Source organism: Neolamprologus brichardi, chromosome 15, assembly GCF_056152115.1.
Source record: "Neolamprologus brichardi isolate AB-2024 chromosome 15, ASM5615211v1, whole genome shotgun sequence".
NCBI lineage: Eukaryota > Metazoa > Chordata > Actinopteri > Cichliformes > Cichlidae > Neolamprologus > Neolamprologus brichardi.
The window spans coordinates 15,076,068-15,091,980 of record NC_142118.1 but is presented as its reverse complement, the minus strand read 5'-3'; the positions used below and the strand labels follow the sequence as shown (position 1 = coordinate 15,091,980).

At 39.6% G+C, this 15,913-nt stretch overlaps 1 protein-coding gene across 4 annotated transcripts in view; it reads right to left on the bottom strand.

Moving 5' to 3' along the window:
* The window catches only part of si:dkey-174m14.3 (brain-enriched guanylate kinase-associated protein), a 39,356-nt gene that overhangs the window by 5,734 nt on the left and 17,709 nt on the right, over positions 1-15,913 (bottom strand). For all 4 annotated transcript variants that reach the window (XM_087852614.1, XM_035908424.2, XM_035908423.2 and 1 more), the window contains 4 exons: positions 11,476-11,637; positions 6,284-6,350; positions 4,488-4,595; positions 2,966-3,046 (listed from right to left, as the gene is read on the bottom strand). In XM_087852614.1, coding sequence (XP_087708740.1) covers positions 2,966-3,046; positions 4,488-4,595; positions 6,284-6,350; positions 11,476-11,637 — 418 coding nt within the window. The remainder of the gene's footprint in view (positions 1-2,965; positions 3,047-4,487; positions 4,596-6,283; positions 6,351-11,475; positions 11,638-15,913) is intronic.

The following is a 15,913-nucleotide window of genomic DNA, read 5'->3' as shown; positions in this document are numbered from 1 at the left end:
AAACGACTAAAGCGCTTCTGTAGAGCCACTGCACCTTTCAAAATGCTGCAGCGCCATTCATCAATACACTTTCGATTAGCTCACACCCACAGGACCAGCAGACGGGTGGACATACAGTGAGTGCATGTATAGCCTCTGACCCCTATTATGTTTGGCAATGTGCCTGCAGAACAGTTTTTCACTTTATAATAGACCCTATACTGTTAACGGTGCCTACGTGCGTGTGTTAATGTGTGTACCGTGCAAGTGTTGGGGATATTTTATGAGTCTTATGCAACCAAATGCAGTTTGCATTGATATTTCCATTCAGCCATATGCCTAAAACACGTGGACAGGCATCGTGGACGCTTGCCAGTTTCAAATCTACCCTTGTCACATTGGCGAGGCACAAGGCCCACGGCTGATGCAGCGGAAAGTGCCACCAAGCTGGGCTAGTGTTAAAACACTCATCAATACCCGCGTGCATTCTTTTCACAAGGAGCAGCAGGACACTATGATGAGGCTGCACCGTGCTCTCCATTTGTATTTTGCCACATACAGTAGTTTTACCTCCTCTGTTGAGTGTCCTTCAGAATTGCTCACAATGTGCCTTGAAGTAGTTCCCATGCTGCTTTGTGGTTTTACGTGATTAACAAAACCGGTGCAGTGTGACCGCACTCTGGCTAAACTGCACACTGAGTGACCGGAACAGAAACACCAGTCTGTGTGCGTGGAGTAGAGGTGTAGGTGTTATTGTCACAGTTTCAAGTCATGGAGGAAAACAGTTATCACCAAAACCTTAAAACATTGCATCCAACACAAACCACAAATATTAAAACTAAGAGAACAAACACTGTTGCCCTCTCCTTTCTGGCTGCTTTCTGCATTTTCCCAGTCTATGTTTCCCTTTTTGTGTGGGTTGCTTTGTGTCCCCATTTCTGTTTGCTTCCATCTTTCTGCCTTTTTCGATGCTTCTTGTTGACTTCAGCTGTATCTTATTATCCCTCTATTATCCCTAACAAATTAACACAATTTTAAATAAGATGATAGCTTTTAACACTTTGGTGAAAATCCTTTCCGGACACTGACTGCCTGAAGTCTAGAACCCATGGACATCACCAAGTACTCTGTGTCCTCTTTGAGATGCTCTATTAAGCCTTTACTGCAGCCATCTTCAGTCACTGCTTGTTTGCACATTTTTCTGCATTCAGTTTCATATTAAATAACTGAAAAGCATGTCCTGTTGGGTTGAGATCAGATAACTGACTTGGCCACTGAAGAATATCTCTTTTATTTAACATGACAAATGCTTTAATTGCTTTTCCAGCATGCTTTGGGCCATTAACCATTTGCACTGTGAAGCACTGTCCAATCAGTTTTGGAGCATTTGGCTGAATCTGAGCAGAGTACAACCCTGCACACTGCAGAATTTATCCTGCTGTTTCTATCAGCAGTCACGTCATCAGTACGCACTAGTGGCCCAGTTCCATAGACACAGGTTTGATTCTAGGTCTTTCTCATGATGTCTACCACCTCAAAAGGGTTTTTGATCAGCTGTTGTAAAGGTTTTCTTTTTCCTAATCACGGAAATAATTCTGTCATCATGCACTTTAGTTGTCTTCAGTGGTCTTTTAGGCCTTTTAGGCTGGAAAGAGCCTTCATTCTCTTAAGTTACTGCTGACTCTCCAATAGGTCGAGTTCAATTCTTCAGCCTAATGATGGCCTCTGTCACTTGAATTGACACATTTTTGCGGCTCATATTGAGTAAAAAGCAAGTTCAGATGAAATAACACCTGGAATCAACTCCAGACCTTTTATCTACTTAATTGTCATGAATGAACAAGCAAATAGGCGTCATCTAGACATAAAACTAGATGCAGTTAATTGTCAAAATACTTATGAGCATATAAAACTGGACCATTATCCATAAAATGTGTATAACACCTAAAAAAGCTAATGCAATACTTTTGTTAAAGCCCTTGAATTAAAGCTGAAGGTCTGCACTTTATTCACATCTTGCTTGTTTGATTTCGCTTTCACTGTGGTGCTGTACAGAGGCAAAATTATAAGAATTCATTGTCATTGTCCAAATACTTATCGATCTGATTGTATATGCTATTGCAGCTTTTTATTGTCAGGCCTTCAAATGATCTGCATTTGAGAAAAAGCAGAAGTCAGTTATGTTTACTAAACTAAATATTTCTCACATGATATATGGTAAATGCACATCACTGTAGTTTGGATAGAAATAAGGTAAAAATCTGATTTGTTATAAAGGAAGATGTTAATGCTGATTTGCTATACTTAAAAGAAAAATGAGTAAATCAAGCTGTGGTTCATGTCCTTCAACACATAGTCACTGTGTATAGTATAGATCTATAGTATATATCCAGATTGCATCTAGCTAAAAAAGTCTTTTTAACTCAGAGCCATCGACTTTTTGAAAACTTGCCTCTTTCATCTCTCTCAGGTGAAGGTTATTTAAAGAAAAAAACCCATGAAGCTTTAATTCTTCACTTTCTGTCCTTCCTCCAGTGACCTACAGTACTCATCGCTTCGGGAAGACTTATCTTTTCTGGCTCACAAAGGGCAAGATGACCTTCATGTTACAGTCAAGACAGCAAATTTCTCTTCGCTCATCTCATGTCATCAGCTGAAAATTCAGCTTAGTGCTGCTCGAGATACACCTCATTCAGACCTCTCCTCCCCCTTAGCTTTTACCAAAGCTTTTTCTTTTACCTGTCTACCGCTGAACTGAAAAATTACAGATTTTTCTGTCTTTCTGGGTTCACATCAAATGTCAGCGCAAAAAAGCCTGAAGCTCATACAGTTCTTAAGCTTGGTTGTATGCAACTTTTGTGAAGAAAGGCTACCAGGGATTAGACTGAGGCCTCACTAAAACTGAGGAACATATGCAAAATGCATTTTTACAAAGGATAAAGAGCACTGGAAAAATCAAGCCTGTAAAAGTGAGTGCACAGCTCACCTCTGAGAGTTGGGCCCTGTAAAGAGACTTGTTGCACTGCAGAAGCTGAGCAGCCAGGTTACAGTCCTTTCTGTACATTTCCTGCAGAGGCACAAAATGGCCACAATCAAATGAAAGAACAGAGAATGAATATTAAAACTTTCGTTGCCAGCTAAATTTCTTTTCTCTTTTGGATCAATACTGCTTAAACTCTATTCTCCCAAACCTTTTTTCCTTCTTCAGAAACACAAAACTTCTTATTTAACTGCTTATTTGAAGTACTAAACATGCTTGGGAAAAAAACTACAATTTGCAAACACATGTGTACTGGTGTAAATGTACAAATATGGGGGTATGGGGGGTACAAAATGACTCCGAGAAAGATCTTGGCCATGCTAAATTATAAAGCTTTTGAGTTTACATTTAAGGATATGTGGAAAATTCTGATCACAAGAAATTCTCACAACTCTAATGCACACTGTACACCACCTTATGGCAATAGGAAATCAGCATTGTTTGAAAGCATTATCGGATGATCACGTTTTCATTGTGCGTTCCACACATGTAATATCAAATATTATTAGTGGATGTAATCTAACACCAACTAGAGGCCACAGGCTGTTGTAAGCAACTAGCTTGTCAAGGGATTAATACTGTCACGACTGCAAGAAAAGTGTCAACTGCAGCAAGAGCAGCCCATCTCCGTGTCCCCAAAGGTGTTAGGGCCCTATCATCACTCCTTGTAGCTTTAATTTTGCATGTTAGTTTTTGGTAGTTTATCTGCCATTTGTTCCTGGAGACAAAGAAATCTTCATTATATAACGTCACTGAACTTAGTCTTCAGCTCTTTATTGCTGCTTCTTTTATCCTTTAGTCAGTGCAAAGTTGCATCACTCACACTGCCATCTTATTTGCTGATATTCTAATATCTGTCGACAAGTTTATGCATTTACAGTAACATGCCCAGTAACACACCAAACATTTTTCTTCTTTATTATTTGTCAGACACAACACGTAGTTCTTGTCCCAGTTGAGCATAACTTATGTAGCCTAACAATGTCTCTGCTACAGAGAACGTGGTAAAAAGTGTTAAGTTTCCACAATGGGATACCTGAATGAATGAACCACTTCCTCTACAAATGCCATAATTCAAGAGGTAACTACCCCTAGTGACCAAATGTATAATAAAAACAAAATAATAAAAAAACAACAACTTTTAACTTATCCATTTATGTTCCCGCTGCCTATAAATCAAAGTTAGATCCTACCGGTCATATTTCTTTTTTCATTTTATAACAACAACAGTGTAATGGAACAGTAAAATCATGAGTCCATTTTGAACTTTAATGCAAAATGGTCATCTTCTTACTACTGAGCTTGCATGTCTCACTCACGAGTTCGTCCAATAATCTGAGAATTTGCAGCTCCTTTCTGGTGCTCCAGTTTGCATATCATAGTGTCACCGGGCAAGACTATGAAAACCCCAAACTGCCAAACATCATCTGGCTCTGCAGAGTTGAATGCTGGGCACTGCTTTACTTACATTGTCTTCTTGAAGCTTCTCGATGGTGAGCTTTGCCTCCATCAGGTGGTTGTTGAGGACGATGATCTCTCTGCTCAGAGCACGCTTTTCATCATCGTGGTGCTGTGACTGACAATGACAAAACAGGGATTTAAAGATTACTTTAAAGTACTTTCCTCTGTGTAATTCTTTCTTGTGTGTTTTTTAGGAATTAAATTTATAGAAATTATAGAATAGATTGTTTATAAGAGACCTATCAGACAAACTTTCAAAATTGATTCTTACATGTTTTTAATTCAAATATGAACCCGGTAAACATAAATAGAAATTTTTTGATAGATCTTTCTAATTTTCTTTTGAGATCTAGGTTGTCAGTACTGTTTATATTGGCAACTGTATATATATTTAGCCTTTCACCTAACTCTTTTGGATTTTGGTGCCCGTTGTAAGTGCTTTCTGTTCTGAGTGTTGCTGTTTTAATTCCCTTTTGCTTGTACTTGTCTGTTGCTCTACTTTATCTTGTTTAGTTTTACTTTTCATGGTTGCCCTCTTGATTGTCTTCAGCTGTCTTTAGTTCCCCTTCTATTTCCACCTCACATGTATATATTCCCAGAGTGTTCCTTTGTCTTTTGTTGTGTTGTCCATGTAACTCAGTAGCTTTTCTTTGTATTTCTGGATATTTTCATTTGGACTTTTTAGATTAAATGCTTGCTTTGGTTTCTACTTCTGTCTCCTGCATCCTATTTTTGGGCTGTCACACCTAATCCATATTGCTTACAGCTGAATACGACAGCAGCCTATTACATACTTATTTCTTAGCTACTGTTGATGAATGGGAAACTTTAATGTCAGTAAACTGAGCTTCCATATAGTTAAATCTTCATTTTTTTATTGCACTTTTTTTAAAGCAAAGTTTCCGTTAGCTTCATCACCTGTCAGTAAAATGTATTTTGGCTAAGGGCTTTGGGTTTGTGGAAGCTGTAATTAAAATGCCTGAGCGTACAGTAGTTCCGCCTCTTTGAAAAGTTTAACAGACTCAAACTATATCACAGTGTTTATCAGTCTTGTAATTACGTTCTCTGTAGTTGTGCAGGGCCAAGGGGTCAGATGGGTTTGCGGCACCTCAGGAGTAAACAAGCTTTACTATTACAGAGAGACTTACTCAGCACTCCAACCCTCCAACCCTTGTGGAGGGTGTACGTGAAATGAATCAATAACAGCTGATGAGAACACTTCAAAAAAAAAAAAAAAAAAAGGCTGCCAGCCTTTATTTTAAAAATCACCAATTTTCTTTACACAAAAAGCTGGGTGACCTTCAGCTCTTTATTACCTGTACTTGGTATCTCACATTGTCATCAAAATGATGGCGACAGCAATGATTATTATCTTGTGCTGTAACAAACCCATTCGACGAGCATTTTCAGCTGTCTATTCAACAGCGAAGACACCTGATGGTCATACAGTGTTCTCCGGCAGACTAGTTAATTGTATCTTTGCACCAGCAAAAAAAAAGCAATGTCTGACAAATGAAGTGAGGTGCAGAGCACTGAGGAACAATGGGTTTGCTATCACTCTGCTGTTGGAAGGAGGACAGCCAATTGTAATAAGCCATAATTAACGTCAGTGGTACCAACTGAAGGGCATTCATATTCAAACAAGCTCACCAAGTGCTCTGTATCATCTCTAAATCTCAAGGCTTGCCTACTTGCTTCTTTTCTGTCTACAAATACTGCAAATAGTTGACCGCAAACCTGAGAGCTTGTTGTACAGCATGTACACAGGGTTTAAAACACACAGACACCTGTTGAGATACTCACATTTCTGTGGATCTTCTCCTCCAGATCCTGGTTGATCCTCTGCAGTGCTGAGTAGCTACTTTGTATTCTAAGTGACACAATAAACAACAGCGCTCACTTGCAGGTAATAGATTGAACATAAACAGTAGCAGCCGAAGACTTCTGCAACTGGAAATAAGCAGATTGGCAGGCTCAGCAGTGCACTGCACAATTCAAAGCTGAATAACACGTTGTATGTCTCGTAATAGAGGGATTTTTTCCCCCACAAGGCATGGTAACATATATGGAAAGATTTTGGGCACCAGTAATAAATATTGAGCCGCAGCTCCACTACTGACAGAGGACCCCAGCCTGAGGATGTCAACGTAATTAAAATGAAGGGAAAAAGGTGACGTTTTGATTATATTTTATAATTACACCTCTCGGGGTTTCTAAAAAGTACCTCAAATATAAAAATGCAACTCCTTTTTTCATTTTAATACTAGTAAATGCAAGGTTTATGTCATGAAACGAATTATTATTATCTTTGTTTTAAATCTGTCTAATCACCACCAAAGCAGATACTGTGATTAGTTTTGGGAATTGGTCTTGAGTCAGCGCCATAATTGCTTTTTGTTGTTTTTGTTTTTTACTGAGTGATATCAGCACCGTCACCAATCTGATGGTTCTTGGTGGAAATCTAAATGGACAGATGTACCGAGATGAGGTGCTCTAACCTGTACACTGCGCAGAGTATCGGTAGTATATCCAGACACTTTGTTGGCCAGCATTTAGTCCCAGTATGGCTCCTGTTGAGGATGCCTGAGACACGCCGTGTTGACGTGATCATCAGAAACAGCTACAACCAATGACCACTGCACAACAGCAGCCTTCACCCATCCAGGAATTGGACAGCAATTCCTCAACAGCAGACTCAGACACTTGTGTGGCCTTTCACACTTACATCATGTCCTGAGGAAACCATGCACTCTATCTTGTATATGCACATACTAAAGTGTCGGACTATAAAATCTATGAAATCTATTTAAAACACAAACTGGCATTTGTTTTTGATACCACAAGTAAAAACATGTATAAACAGCAGGTGAAGATAATAGAAAAAAAATACTTTCCAGGAGGTAATTTAAAATGATACAGTATTGTGAGTTACCCAGATAAGAAACACTGCACTGCAGAACTGCATAATTTGCTGATCTCTCAAACACTTGTGGTACAATTGACTTGTGCAATTAAATTCTTAGATCTTAATTGAAGGATGATCTCTAATATAATGACTTAAAGACCCCCTCAATACGTGCTTTACGATATTGAAAAGAGAATAATAATAGCTTCAGCCCGCTTTGGTTCTCACATAAAATCTAGAACGCTCGTGGTAGACATATAATCTTTATTATTTCACTATGTTTGAGTCTCCAGGTATTTTCTGCTTACATCACATTGGAATACTTTCTGTAGTGGATCATAAGGGGTTTCAGAAAATCACCTCATATGTCTACTGCTTAAACAGTGATGCAGTATTAAACATTTTTCCTTAGGCACATGAATGAAGTGCTATATTTAGAGCAGTCAAGATGAGACGAATCCTACACATGTTTTAGGTAAAACAAAAGCAGAATTCAGATTGTTTTTTAGTAGTTTTAGACAAGTGTAAAGAGGAATTTTGTCAATCTTTGTATTCAATCATTTTCAGCTTTTTACGTTAAAAGCCTTTTGTAGCTATTTCTGGAAATATCCTCACATTCTTAGATTTTTGAGAAATTTATAGCACCATCTATACAGGTCATCTTGCCTGGAAGTCTTTCTGTCTCGTAGCCTCGTATTAGTACCCTCCCACTTCTCTTTCTCGTGATCTGCGCTGTGTGCAGTCACTGGTCTTGGCCAGGTCCACACCAAACAATCCGGACCCCGTCTGATCCAAACAAATTTATTTTGGTCTCTTCTGACCAAAGAATGTGCTGCCAATATTCATCAGGCTTCTTTTCATGTTCTTTGGCAACGTATATTATTATCCTGGCGCCAAGTTGGAAACGGCGAAGCGCAAGCGGCACCATTTTCTGAGAGTGGCCACTGCACCTTCTGTTATTCATAGGGTGGCTCTTCCAATTACTCCTAACACCTGGTACAGCTGTGTTTCAGCTTAGAAGTCTGATGCTGAACATAGGCTCATCCACCCATCCATATTTTTGTATAAGCAATCACCCTGAAGTGGAATTTTAAAGTAATATTGTAGACTTCTGACATGTAGTTTGATTGTTCATCATCGTGTACAGTAAATGTCAAATCTCCAAGCAAAACACATTTGAGTTGAGCAGTACGTAAAGGCACACTGCAGTGTGCCATTCTTGGGCCCTGATTATTTCAATATGACTAATCTTCAAAAGTAACATTGTTTTGTGTAGCACTGTGTTACAGCACCAATGATGCGGCGTTAAATGCATCTGTCAAATGCTGACATAAGCTCAAAATGTTTAAGAACCCAAATTTCCAAGTATCATCATTTCCTCTTTCTCTTCTTGAAAGAGAAATAAAACTGAATTTGGAAAGGAAGCAGTGAGTTTGGTGACACTTTTCTGGAAAGAGTTTAATAATCTGCTGCCAACGTCTAATTTGATCTCTTTATTTTGTGTATTTCCCTTTAGGTGACAGAATAACCATGCGCCGCTTAAAACTGATATATATTATTTGTTTAGCATTCAGTTTATCATTGTGTCCTGTATTATGCTTTATATCAGGGGTGTCAAACATAAGGCTCGTGGGCCAGAATCGACCCGCCAAAGACAACAATCCAGCTCACTACATGTCTTTGGAAAATGTGGATGAGGGCATAGATTTTGGACTTCTAACTGTATTTTCACATTTTACAAGTTGTCCTACTGATAAAGACCTCCCCCACAGCAATTCACATACAACAGTGTAATAAAGTAATAATTACACAATTAAACAACAGAAAAAAATCCCAGTTTTTTTACTACCTACTATTCAGTTTCAATTTCAGTTTTTTACAATGTTTCCACAATAAAAAGAATAAATTAAAAAACAGGGAATTTTCTGGGAATTAATAACAACTTTCCTCTTTATTACTACAGGACAGTCTAGACCAGACCTTCCCAAAGTGTGGGGCCCGCCCCCTAGGGGGGGCGCAGAGCCATTGCAGGGGGGGCGCGGCATGAAAAGGGAAAAAACAAAACAACGCTTGGACACTGCTGGCACGGGGCGTCCACACAAACGCAAAGCAGGAGATGAAGCATCGCTGAATATGCTTCCAAACCAACTTTATTCTAAGCCAAAGACTAGAAAATATGGTGAAGCATATCTTCCTTTGGCTTCACCTGCACAAGTGTCGAGGTAGGTCTCCCCTGCAAAATTGGTTTTCCCTTCGTCGGGAGCAGCGTTGGGCTCTTCAAATCACGGACAAACAGTATCCCACATTCTTGATTTTTAGTTCACAAACACTTGTTGTAATGACTAACTACTCCTGACATTTTGGAGATGTTTGCTCTTTATACAGTAAAGTTACAGTGGGATACAAATAATATCAGGCTGATTCTGCCACGATTTGTTCCCCGGTTCAAATCACGGACAAACAGTATCCCACAGCTGTTTATGTTTTTAAACCCATTTTGCACAGAGAGGCATTTAAAAAAAAAAAATGTATTGATAGCAATGTTGAATATTATTACACAGGAAAAAAACAACTACATGTAAAATAATTACACCGTGACGCCTCTGACTTTGTAAATGGAAGGACAGTAACTGTGTGTGTGTATGTAAGTGTGTAAAACCTGAAGATAGAGACAAAATACTGTTAATCTGACTATCTGCCATTCTGCAATTCCTATCATGTAAGCAATAACGTGCGCACAGCGTGACGTGAAAAAAAGGCACATACCTTTGACGTTGCCTGACGAACTCTGTATTCCTCGTCCACACATAAACGCAAAAAATGAGTTTTTAAAAAATCTCAGTTTTGGGTGATTCCAAACGCTGTTTACGTGTGGACGAAACAGCTGCGTTTTCAAAAGTGTGGACGTAGTGTAAAAGAGTTAGTAGTTTATTTTCTTACTGCCTGTAATTGATTGCAGATTACTTGTATTTGCTTAATTGTTTACTAAATGTTTGAGGTGTGAAATAAACCGCAATTGAGCAAAATATGTGTGTGTGTGGTTGGAGGATGTGTTAGTGCGTGCGTGTGTGTGTGTGTGCGCGCGCGAGGGGGGGCGCAAACATTTTTCTGTAAAACAAAGGGGGGCCCAGCGAAAAAAGTTTGGGAAGCACTGGTCTAGACCATGAGCATCCAGAGCTTCTTCTGAAATTTAATATTTATCTTTCACGGTTTAAACCCAAAGAGTCATGCTGATAGATTTCTTTAATTAAATAGAGCAGCATTTATTATCATGTAGTAAAACTGAGATGTATTATAGAAATTATGCTTCTTTTTCTTGTATTGAGATTTTACAGGGATTAAAGAGATTACAGTTCAACTTTCCTACACTGACAAAAAAAGGAGGCCAGCTTAAGATCAAAGTGGGCCACCGATGTAAAATGAGTTTGACATCCTTGATTTATACAGACTTATAAACAGTATTTGATTGAAGAATACATTTGTATATTAATATTATCATTCCTATTATTGTTCTGCAGAACAGAAACCTGTGCTAACCCTGTTTTAGTCAGGCCAGTTTAATGTCAACAGGTCTAACTTTTTCCTGCTCAATAAATAAAATAAAAAGTTTTATCTCACACTTCATAAAAAGTCCACTAAAACAACTGCTACGTACTTCTTGTGTTGTTTGGGCTGTAATGGGCTTCTCCTACAGCTCCCTCAGTATATTTTATCTTTCCTCAGTTTTAAGCTTGTGTTCATTGGACCAGAACTCCAGCCTGGCTAACTGCGGATACCCATGGGTAAGTGCTGAATGTGGAAAGTCCAGTGCAAGCACTATCCACCACAGAACATTTGTGAAAAAAATGGGATATAAAACATTTGCTGTTGCTGTTTACATTCCTGTGACAGAGCTGTGTTGTTATTGTCTTTTACTCTCTCTGCTCATGTTTGCTCTCACGAGTGGAGAAAAAAAAGAGAATCTTAATTTTCTGAAACTGAGAAATGTTGACTGCAAACAGAGTCCACAAACAATTTGTGAAATCTTCTGTGCCACACTGCCACCATCTTTGCCCCCTGGGTGTTGTACAGTTTGTACTGAGGGGCCTACCTGCGCAGTTTATCAGTAAACTTGTCCAACTCCTCCTGTGCTCTGCGCAGCTCCGTCTCCAGGTACTGCCGTGTGGAGTCAAATTCGCTCTGCAGTAGCTCCAGCTTGTGTGTTGTGTAGTTAAGTCTTTTCCGTAAGTCCTCCTTCTGCTCCAGCAATGAGCTATACACACACACAAACACACACACACACACACACACACACGGGTTCAGAGCACATGATGGAGGAAACAGGCTCCTAACTTGAGTGCATGCTTATCTAAGTAGTCTACAGATCTTTTTAATGCACCCCTGAATGGCTGTGCAGTTATGATGGAAGCATCATGAGAGGGTGATAAAAGTAGAAAACTTGTTTGCAAAAGTGCGTGGTGCGAGGAAAACATGGGATCAAAACACAGATCTCTAATTAAGAATCCAGGCTGGGGTAAGTAAGGATACAGAGCTTTTTAAGACATTAGAGCATTAGTCAATCTTTTTCAGTATTAAAGCTCTGCAGCACATCACAGAAACCTCATCAGAAAGTAATACAGGCCCAATGGAGAAAAAAAAGAGGTTTTAATCAGTGATGAAACATGAGACAATGAAATCTAATATGTCATGCGAATAGACCCCGAAGGCTCCGATTTACAAAACGACGATATTCCCCACATGTAATACGGGAAGACAGCACAATGATGAGTATTTTTAGAGTATGTGCATTACCTGAGCTTCAATCTAATAAAAGGGCAAGTGTGAGTGGGAAAGGAGGAAATGTCTGTTGCCTTGATGGATTTGAGTGTGCACGGTGGGGCTTAATGGACCTCATATTGACGGACAGATGGAGGAAGGAGGGTAATGACTCTATCTGAGACCGGATAACAGATAGCAGATTGGATGGAGATGTGGTCACGACGTTTTTGTCACTTCCTCTCTTTGTCTCTTTTTCTCACTATTTAACGAAATCATAGATTCAGGGAGTCGAGGGCTGAGGGACATGGAAAAAAAAGAACAGGGACAGGTTCCTTTGAGGGATTTTGTTTTTTCAGGACACTAAAATGAGGTATCGCCCAGTTTAATCTAATTAGCATGCATGATAATCTTTCTGCAATCGATAAGATGAAAAGTAGAACGGGTCAAACCAGACTTCATACAGAGCCTCATTGGGTATAAATGAATATTTCCGCTCGATCATTTCTCAGTGGTTTCGTCCAAATGTCTCTTTTAATTTCCCCATTAAAGGCAAATTACAACACAGATGCACCAGATATGTGCAGGAGACATGGACACAGAGGACGACTTTGGTTAAAGTAGCTATGTTTGGTATATCCACACTAAGTGTGGATATACCAATTGAGCTGAACTAAAAAAGGTGACTCATGAGCACTATTATAGGCCACTATAGACCACTATTATTACACCTGTTATTATGGACCACTATTTGTGTACGGAAAAGTGTTTTTTATGGTTAAAGACCATTATTTGTGCATTAGTGTCATTTTTTTAGCAGCTATCTCATTTCAAAGGGTTGAATGACCATATTGTGTTCCTATCCTCTGACCTAGATAGAAGTGTTACAACAGCTGTTCGGTTTAGGGGAATAAGGATAAGGATGCTAAATAAGAACCCAGACACACAGTACAGGGTGGGCCATTTATATGGATACACCGTAATAAAATGGGAATGGTTGGTGATATTAAAGTCCTGTTTGTGGCACATTAGTATATGTGAGGGGGCAAACTCCTCAAGATGGGTAGTGACAATGGTGGCCATTTAGAAGTCGGCCATCTTGGATACAACTTTTGTTTTTCCAATAGGAAGAGGGCCATGTGACACATCAAACTTATTGGTAATGTCACAAGAAAAACAATGGTGTGCTTGGTTTCAACGTAACTTTATTCTTTCATGAGTTTTTTACAAGTCTCTCTTTGTTCACAGCCATTGACATGTCGAAGAGGTTAACACGTGAGGAGCGGATCGAAATTGTGTTGATATCTGGTGAACGCAGTAACCGGGTCATTGCAGCAAATTTCAATGCAAGACACCCTACGAGACCACCCATCTCCCATGCTACAGTTAGCAAACTGCTTGCTAAGTTTCGTGAAACTGGTTCAGTGTTGGATTTGCCAAAATGTGGATGCAAGAAAACTGTCACTAATGAAGAAACATCAGTGGCTGTCCTAGCTTCATTCAGCAAGAGCCCACAGCGTAGCACTCGCTGCATGTCACTGGAGAGTAGCATTAGTTGAACATCCCTTCGGCGGATATTAGCTACTCACAAATGGCTCCCTTACAAACTTCAGCTACTGCAGCATCTCAACGAGGATGACCCAGATCGGCGCACAGAATTTGCAGAATGACCCTCAGTTCATGCAGAAGATTTTGTTCAGTGATGAGGCAAACTTTTATGTGAATGGTGAAGTTAACAAACAAAACCACTGCTATTGGTCTGACACTAACCCACATTGGATGGATCCCTCCAAGACTGTTGGAACAACAAAAGTGATGGTTTGGTGTGGTATATGGGGTACAACGATAGTGGGTCCATTCTTCATCAATGGAAACCTCAAGGCCACTGGATATTTGAAATTGCTACATGATGATGTGTTTCCCTCTTTATGCACTGAAGCTGGCACGTTCCATGAGTTTTTCCAGCAAGATGGTGCACCACCACATTATGGGTGCCAGGTCCGAGCATTCCTAGATGAACAGTTTCCTGGAAAGTGGATTGGTCGTTGTGGGCCAGTTGAATGGCCCCCAAGGTCTCCCGATCTGACCCCCTTAGACTTTTATCTTTGGGGTCATCTGAAGGCAATTGTCTATGGTGTGAAGATACGAGATGTGCAGCACCTGAAACTACAGATACTGGATGCCTGTGCTGGCATTTCTCCTGCGGTGTTGCTATCAGTGTGTGAAGAGTGGGAGAAGAGGGTTGCATTGACAATCCAACACAATGGGCAGCACATTGAACACATTTTATAAGTGGTCAGAAACTTGTAAAAAACTCATGAAAGAATAAAGTTACGTTGAAACCAAGCACACCATTGTTTTTGTTGTGACATCACCAATAAGTTTGATGTGTCACATGGCCCTCTTCCTATTGAAAAAACAAAAGTTGTATCCAAGATGGCCGACTTCTAAATGGCCACCATGGTCACCACCCATCTTGAGGAGTTTGCCCCCTCACATATACTAAATACTAATGTGCCACAAACAGGACTTTAATATCACCAACCATTACCATTTTATTACGGTGTATCCATATAAATGGCCCACCCTGTACTATAGACCAGTTGGTAACCCCTGGCAACTACAGGTCGCTAGAGAAAAATGTGTAATTCTTAGCCAGCTGTACCAAAAACCTCCTTGCATTTGCTTAAAAAAGCTGCTCAAAGTTGCACTTTTTGAAATGTGTTGGTTGGAGCAGTAAGGCGGTGGTTTTATTTTGATCGGGAATGGTGTCTTTTTCTGGTTTGTGTATCATGTTTTTAGCTTCACTACCACTTGGCGAGTATTCGGAGGGTGTTTGCAGACAAGTCAGCATGTTACATGTGGTCAACACAGCAATCACAGCAAGGTTTGTGGTGCAGCACTCTCTTTGGTGCAGCTTTCATCTGGTCAACAAGCACTCAGCAACTGGCTGGAGAATATTAATTTTGCCCTAGTAACCAGAGGTTGCCAGGAGCTCAAGGCCTGTGTCAGTGAAGCACTGGTGGATTAAAACTGAATACCACCACTGTCCAATGTTACAATAATAAAAGCTTAATACAGTTTACTGTCTTAAAGTCCAGTGTTTTGTCAACCCATCCATCCACCCCATCTTCTCCGCATGTAGACTTTGTGGCTCTATAAATATCACCTCACGTCTACCTTTTCTTGTCTTCTCTGCCACACATAAATGCAGCTAGATCCTTGTACAAACTCACAATGTTTTGTTTTTCCTAAAGAAAAGCAAAAAGATACATAATTCAGTGCTCATATTTTCATATATTTTTGATTCCTCTGTAACAGATATGGATTGCTTCTATTTTTAAACCAATTAAGTTTTAGTTTATGAAAAACTGAGCATCTGAATTATTCATTTCCACTTTTTTTAGCAAAGCAACATAATATCTTATCAAATTTAGAACTTATTTTTTCTCGTGTTAGGTAAGTTGTGCTTCTGTAAAAGTAGTTTACGTTCTCTTTGTAAGACTTTTTTTATGCACTCAGATTGAGTATCCTGCCTCAAGCACAGCTCTAGTCTCCATTTACTCGACTATAAATACAAAAATGCTAAATACTAAATAACTTCTAGCTTCAGTCTAACTTCAGACTGAAAGTGGGATAGTGTTTATGTTTTATGGAACTGTGTCAGTGAGTAGCGAAAACCTGCCCACAGAGTGATTCAATGAATGTCTCAAATGACTGAGTGACATTTGAGTGCCGCATTATCCAAGCAGCCCCCACCTCCTCGCCTCATG